We start from the raw sequence: 7,746 nt of genomic DNA on the forward strand, positions 1-7,746 counted from the left end.
AGAGAGGTTTTTGGTTTTTGTTTTGTTTCACCTTCGTTTTTTCTGGCTATGCTGTGTGGATTGTGGGATCTTATTTCCCTGACAAGGGATCAAACTGGGGGGCCCGCAGGAAAGTGCCAAGTCCTAACCACTGGACCGCCAGGGAATTCCCCTGAGATTTCATTTCTTTGGCATAGATCGTTTTACTAAAGGTACAGATTCTCTGTCCAAGAAGAATGTAACTAGGCATACACATGAAAAATTTCCATACCATGTCAAGTGATCCTGGACCTCCTGAAATTCACCTGCAGACCCCAAACAAAGAATGTCTGCTCTAGAATAAATATGGCAGGACCTGGAGATGGAAGTCAAGGAAGAATAGGGTAATTCAATAAAAGTCAGAGTTTGGTTGAGTAAAGCATTTACTTCACTATGGCCTCTCACTGGAGCCAGACTACTTGTTTCCAATCCTGCCTCCTTCCCTGTTCCTCAGCTGTAGCACTTGAGGCAGTGGACTTCCCTCACTGTGGCACAGTTCCACATTTCTAAAATGAGGATGATGGTTACTGTGATATGTAAGTTACAGATATGGTTACTGTGAGACGTAAGTGAATGAATACGTGTAAAGTCCTTACCTGGCACATAAAGTTTGTAGATACTACTATTTAATTCCCTCTCTCAACAAATGATGTCAACATCTTGCTTAGTGTTATCACTTAAATTCTTATGCTTCCATACATGCTGTATTTTGTTAAATAGAATAAAGGCTCGATGAGGATTGATTTTAACCTTTTAGACACTGCATTTCATACAGAGTACATACTTAATAAAAATTGTTGAAATAAATGAATTTGTGGAATGAATTTTACTAGGCCTCTCTAAATGTCCCTCTAATCTTTCCCTTCCTTTACACCTTCATTGCCACAGCTTTAATTCAGGACTTCTTCATCACCTATCAGGCTTCTCAAAATAGTCATTGCCTAAAAGCATTTCTGAAACATGCCTATACATTAGAATCACCTGGGGGGATTTTAACTATGGACTCCTGGCCTCTATGAAGTGTATGGGATTAGCAGTTCTGAAGTGACAGTACCGAGGAAAGTTGAATACATTCAAACGTTTCTCATGTGATTCTTATTTTTTTTAAAAAATTTTATGAGTGTAGTTGATTTACAATGTTGTGTTAGTTTCAGGTGTACAGCAAAGTGAATCAGTAAACATATACATATATCCACTCTTTCTTAGATTCTTTTCCCATAATAGGCCATTACAAAATGTTGAGTAGAGTTCCCTGTGCTATATAGTAGGTCCCTATTAATTGTCTATTTTATATAGAGTAGTGTGTATTTGTCAATCCCAATCTCCCAGTTTATCCCTCCCCTCACCCCCTGGTAACAATAAGTTTGTTTTCTACATTTGTGACTCTACTTCTGTTTTATAAATAAGTTCATTTGTACCCTTTTTTTGATTCCACATATAAGTGATATCATATGATATTTATCTTTCTCTGTCTGACTTATTTCACTCAGTATGACAATCTCTAGCTCCATCCATGTTGCAGCAAACAGCATTATTTTGTTCTTTTTTATGGGTGAGTTATATTCCATTGTATGTATGTACCACATCTTATTTATCCATTCCTCTGTTGGTGGACATTTAGGTTGCTTCCATGTCCTGGCTGTTGTAAATAGTGCTGCAGTGAATATTGGGGTGCCTGTATCTTTTCAAATACTCACATAAATTGCAGCAAGATATTTTTTGATCCACCTCCTAGAGTAATGAAAATAAAACCAAAAATAAACAAATGGGATCTAAGTAAACAAAAGCTTTTGCACAGCAAAGGAAACCATAAACAAAATAAAAAAAAACAACCCTCAGAATGGAAGAAAATATTTGCAAATAAAGCATCCAACAAGGGATCAATCTCCAAAACACACAAACAGCTCATGCAGCTCAATATCAAAAAAACAAACAACTGAATCAAAAAATGGGCAGGAGATCTAAATAGACATTTCTCCAAAGAAGACATACAGATGGACAATAAGCACATGAAAAGATATTCAACATCGCTGTTAGAGAAATGCAAATCAAAACTACAATGCTATATCATCAAAAAATCCACAAACAAATGGTGAAGAGGATGTGGAGAGAAGGGAACCCTCCTATACTGTTGGGGGGAATGTAAATTGGTACAGCCGCTCTGGAGAACAGTATGGAGGTTCGTTAGAAAACTAAAAATGGAGCTATTATATGACCCAGCAATCCCGCTCCTAGGCATATACCCAGAGAAAACCATAATTCTCATGTTACTCTTAAGTAATGCTAGTTTTTGGAATTACCTGGTCTATGTTTAAAAAAAAAGTCTAAATTCCTTGTCCTTTCATTAAAGACAGTTCACTCACTTCTATGTATTTCCTCAAGTATTGCCCACCACCCCCCATTTGCATCCTATACTCCAGGGGTCCCCAGCCCCCTGGGCTGCAATCGGTACGGGTCCGTGGCATGTTAGGAACCGGCCACACAACAGGAGGTGAGCAGTGGGTGAGAGAGAAGTTTCATCTGCCTCTCCCCATTGCTTGCGTTACCGTCTGAACCATCCCCCCTCACTGGCCATGGAAAAATTGTCTTCCACGAAACCGGTCCCTGGTGCCAAAAAGGTTGGAGACCTCTTCTATACTCCAATCATACAAAACACCTGCCTTGTTTCCTAGCACTCCATTCTCTCATGGATGTGCTCTGTGCACTTCTGAACTTTGAATAGAGGCCATTTTTTGTTTAGTTTGGTTGAAGTCAGATGTTAAAAAATATTTTCTTTCCTAGATTCATACCTCTTTAGTAATCTCCAACAAAAAATCTCTAGTTTTTGGTTTTAAGTTTTGGGCTCATTTGGTAAAGCAAAGATAATTTTCATCCCTGAACGAAGTGAATCATTTTTTTTTTCCAATTGAGATATAATTCACATTCCATAAAATTCATTCTATTAAAGTATAAAATTTACTGATTTTTAGTATATTCTCAAATTTGTAAAACCATTACCATTATCTAATTCCAGAACATTTTTTATCATCCTCAAAAGAAACTTTTATATCAATACATTGCAAATCACTTCCCATTCCTCATCCCCACCTTCAAAACCTCTGGCAACCATTAATCTACTTTTTGTCTCTGTGGATTTGCTATTCTGGACAGTTCATATAAATGGAATCATACAATATGTGGCCATTTTTTGTCTGTCCTCCTTCACTTAGCATAATGTTTTCAAGAGCCATCCATGTTGTAGCTATCCATCATTGGCATTTCATTCACTTCAATTGGCAAAGAATATTCAAGTATGTAGTACACTACATTTTGTGTATCCATTCTTCTATTGACAGACATTTAGGTTATTTCCACCTTTGACCATTATGAATAATGTTGTTATGAACATTGTGTACAAGTTTTTGTGAAATATATGTTTTTGATTCTTTTAGGTATACACCTAGGAATGGAAATGCTGGGCCGTATGGTAACTCTATGTTTGCCTTTTTGAGGAATTACCAAACTGTTTTCCCAAGCAGCCCTATTGTTTTATATCCTCACCAGCAATGTATGGATATGAGGGGCTCAAATTTCTCCACCTTCTATGGACACTTGTTATTTCTATCTTTTTTTGTTTACAGCCATCCTAGCTGATGTGAAGTGGTATCTCATTGTGATTTTGATTTGCAGTTCTTTAATGGCTAATGATATTGAGCATCTTTTCATGCACTTATTGGCCATTTACAGATCTTTGGAAAACATTCAAATTTTTTGCTAAATTTTGAAATTTATTTATTTATTTATTTTTGGCTGCACTGGGTCTTTGTTGCTGCACATGGGCTTTCTCTAGTTGTGGCGAGTGGGGGCTACTCTTGTGGCAGTGTGTGGACTTCTCAGGGAGGTGGCTTCTCTTGTTGTGGAGCACAGGCTCTAGGCATGCGAGCTTCAGTAGTTGTGGCATGTGGGCTCAGTAGTTGTGGCTTGCAGGCTCTAGAGCACAGGCTCTATAGTTGTGGCGCACGGGCTTAGTTGTTCCGCGGCATGTGGGATCTTCCCGGACCAGGGCTCAAACCCGTGTCACCTGCCTTGGCAGGCAGATTCCCAACCACTGTGCCACCAGTGAAGTCATCTTTGCTAAATTTTAAATCGGATTATAAAATTTTTTTATTATGAGTTGTAAGAGTTTTTTGTATATTTTGAATACTCATTGCAAATCAGATACATGATTTGCAAATATTCTCTCTGATTCTGTGGGTTGACTCACAAAATTTTTAAAGTTGGATGAAGTCTAATTTACTTTTCTTTTGTTGCTTGTGCTTGTGGTGTCATATCTAAGAAACCATTGTCTAATCCAAGGCCATGATGATTTTGCTTATGTTTTCTTCCAGGAGTTTTATAGTTTTAGCTCCTACACTTAGGTCTTTGATCCATTTTGAGTTAATTTTTGTACGTGTATGAGGTAGGAGTTATTCATTTTTTTTGTATGTGGCAGTGTACCAGCACCATTTATTCAGAAGACTGTTCTTTTCCCATTGAATTGTCTTGGCATCCTTATTGAAAATCAATTGGTCATAAATAAAGGAGGTCATAAATAAAGGTCATATTCCATTCCATTGCTCTATGTGTAACCTTATACTAGTATTATACTGCTCTGATATGACTTTATAGTAAGTTTTGAAAACTTGAAGTATGAGGGTTTTTTTTCCAAATTGTTTTGGCTATTCTGAGTCTTTTGCTCTTGCATATGAATTTTAGTGTCATCTTTTCAATTTCTGCAAAAAGGCAGTCAGGATTTTGCTAGGGATTGCATTGACTCTGTAGATAAATTTGAGGATTATTGTCCTTTTAATATCATTAGGTCTTTTTTTTTATTATTTTTTTTTATTTTTTTTTGGGGGGTACACCAGGTTCAATCAACTGTTTTTATACACATATCCCCGTATTCCCTCCCTTCCTTGACGCCCCCCCCTCGAGTCCCCCCACCCTCCCTGCCCCAGTCCTCTAAGGCATCTTCCATCCTTGAGTTGGACTCCCTTTGTTATACAACAACTTCCCACTGACTATTTTACAGTTGGTAGTATATATATGTCTGTGCTACTCTCTCGCTTCTTCTCAGTTTCCCCTTCACCCCCCACCCCCTCCCATACCTCGAGTTCTCCAGTCCATTCTCTGTATCTGGTTCCTTGTTCTTGTCACTGAGTTCATCAGTACCATTTTTAGATTCCGTATGTGTGAGTTAGCATACAATATTTGTCCTTCTCTTTCTGACTTACTTCACTATGTATGACAGATTGTAGTTCTATCCACCTCATTACATATAGCTCCATCTCATCCCTTTTTATAGCTGAGTAATATTCCATTGTATATATATGCCACATCTTCTGTATCCATTCATTTGTTGATGGGCATTTAGGTTGCTTCCTCATTAGGTCTTTTCATGAACTCGGACCATCTTTCCATTCATCTAAACCTTCTTTAATCAATTTCAATAACATTTTTTAATATTCAGTGTATAAATTTGGCACTTTTTCTGTTAAATTTATTCCTGAGTATTTTATTCTTTTTGATGTTGCTGTAAATAGAATCTTATTTTTGAATTGTTTATTACTAGTGTATAGAAATACAATTGATTTTTTTTGAATATAAAACTATTTATTGACCACTGTTCACCAGTATTTACAATAAAGTAAACAATATACAGTTGAATAACATTCTGATTACTACAAAGTTATTGTTTTTCCTGGCTTCTGCTGAACCAGTAACCCCAAATACTGAGAAGACTGAGCGTACACGTAAGAAATGGGTTGGGGTAAAGTTTGAGAAAAACATGCAGATCAAGTTTAGATCAGAAAAGTTTGTTTACTCATTTATTCCTGCAGATCCTGTATTGCCAACCTCTCTAACCATCTGATTCGGTTTCCATGAACAAGTCTGAGACATTACATGTATCACAGCCTTTCAGTAAATATAGCACAGGGATTTCAACTTCTTGTAAAACGATTCACCAAAAGGAACCTTTAAATGTCCGGTTAACTAAGTCTTGCTTGGCTAATTAAAACATATCAGATATTTGCTAGTTTTCTCATTTGGGTGGGGAGGTTGTTGATAGTGCTAAAATTTTCCTTTTAGGGGTTTTGCATATAAAAGTACATTTATATGACTGTAGATATTAATGCAGATTCTGATAGGACTGCTTTAAAAAATTACCCAATTTAAATTGTTTACATTAATTTGTCTACTTAATTACAAAATTATTTAATTTGAAAGGTTAAGGCTTTAATTTTTCATTTTAAGTTGAAGTAATTTCTTATACTGCTCAAAATGATGGAATCCCAGAAACATGGGCTTATTCATGGTTGTGAAAAGCTGTTTTTGTTTTGGTAAATGTATTTAAACAACAAAAAACCCCAAACCATTTACATATATATTTTATGTATACACATTCAAAAAACCCAGAATGGTCCTTAGGCGTATGTGAGTTAAATGCAAATTCTAAATTCTGACTGAGTAATGACTATGGAGACTTCCCCCAACATTTAGAAAAGCTGTTCTCTAATGCAGAGGAAATAACATACCATGGTATCAAATGTTCTTTTCTGCTAAAGGAAGCAACTACAGAAAGCTTTTATTTGTTCAAAGTAACCAGTGCTACAGATGCAAAAAAACAAAACAAAACCCCAACAGCTTCCCCAATGCTACTTCAAAAGAACATATCAAACTTGATTTTCATTAGAATGTAGTTATTTCTTCACACTAATAAATCAAAAAACCAAGACACAGATTTTATATATATATATAAATATATATAAAAAGCAACGCAAACAATTCTTGAGCTTCATCTTCTGGACAAGAATGCCAAGTTAGTCTCTCTTCATAAAAAGCAATTACAATTTGAGGACACTTCATATTTGCCTCCTTTGCCAGCACCAAGTCTGCCTCATCTGAATCCTTCCATTTCATGAGAAACATCAATTCTCCACTGCTGTCTGTGGCACCAATTATTCGTTCTGGATCAAGACCTCTGGCAAAACCTCTTGGTTTATCAGCAGCATCTCTTTTCTTCTTTGATTTGCTATCATCAGATTCACTGTCAGATAAAGATTTTCTTTTTGTTCCATCTTTTTCTTTACCAGCTTTTTGAGAATTAAGAAATGCTTCAATTAACTCTGGACAATCTAAATTTTCTTCAGGTTCCCAAGTATTGTCTGCATCTGTAAATCCCTTCCACTTCAGGAAATACTCCACCTTCCCATTCACTACACGTCGGTCAAGTACTTTTTCTACTACAAATTCTTCAGGTTCTGCCTCTTCAACTTTTTTACTCTTCCCATTCTGTTTCTTTCCCATTTTTTGCAATGTAGTTTTATTGGAGGCCATTTTTTATTGCAGACTTGAAGAGCTATTATTCACCGCTTCCGAGCTGCTCTGGGTCCCGGGTCTGCGGCGTCACCGGCCCTGCGCGCCTCAAGCTCCAGCCACATCCCTACAATTGATTTTTGTATATGGATTTATCCTGCAACTTCCCTGAATTCATTTATTAGTGAATTCCTTAGTATTTTCCATATACAAGATTGTGCCATCTGTGAAACATGGGCTTTTAATTCACATGGAATTTTGGATAACATGGGCTCTGTATCATTAATTGCTTTATTATCTCAATCAAACTGATTAACTTTCATGAGAATAATTTTCTTTGTCTGTAAAATGACAATAATAATTCCAAAATTCATAGTTGCTGTGAGGAATACA

At 36.5% G+C, this 7,746-nt stretch overlaps 1 protein-coding gene across 1 annotated transcript; it reads right to left on the reverse strand.

Moving 5' to 3' along the window:
- Positions 1 to 6,698: 6,698 nt before the first annotated feature.
- On the reverse strand, positions 6,699 to 7,474 carry LOC130857027 (chromobox protein homolog 3-like). The gene has a single exon (XM_057742211.1). It carries the CDS (start codon positions 7,372 to 7,374, stop codon positions 6,781 to 6,783), a length of 594 nt encoding a protein of 197 aa, XP_057598194.1. The 5' UTR covers positions 7,375 to 7,474; the 3' UTR covers positions 6,699 to 6,780.
- Positions 7,475 to 7,746: the final 272 nt, after the last annotated feature.

This window comes from Hippopotamus amphibius, chromosome 7 (assembly GCF_030028045.1).
Source record: "Hippopotamus amphibius kiboko isolate mHipAmp2 chromosome 7, mHipAmp2.hap2, whole genome shotgun sequence".
Lineage (NCBI taxonomy): Eukaryota > Metazoa > Chordata > Mammalia > Artiodactyla > Hippopotamidae > Hippopotamus > Hippopotamus amphibius.

What these genes read in the sequence shown, in the direction of transcription:
- LOC130857027 (XM_057742211.1), bottom strand. Translation starts at nt 7,374, where the DNA reads ATGGCCTCCAATAAAACTACATTGCAAAAAATGGGAAAGAAACAGAAT.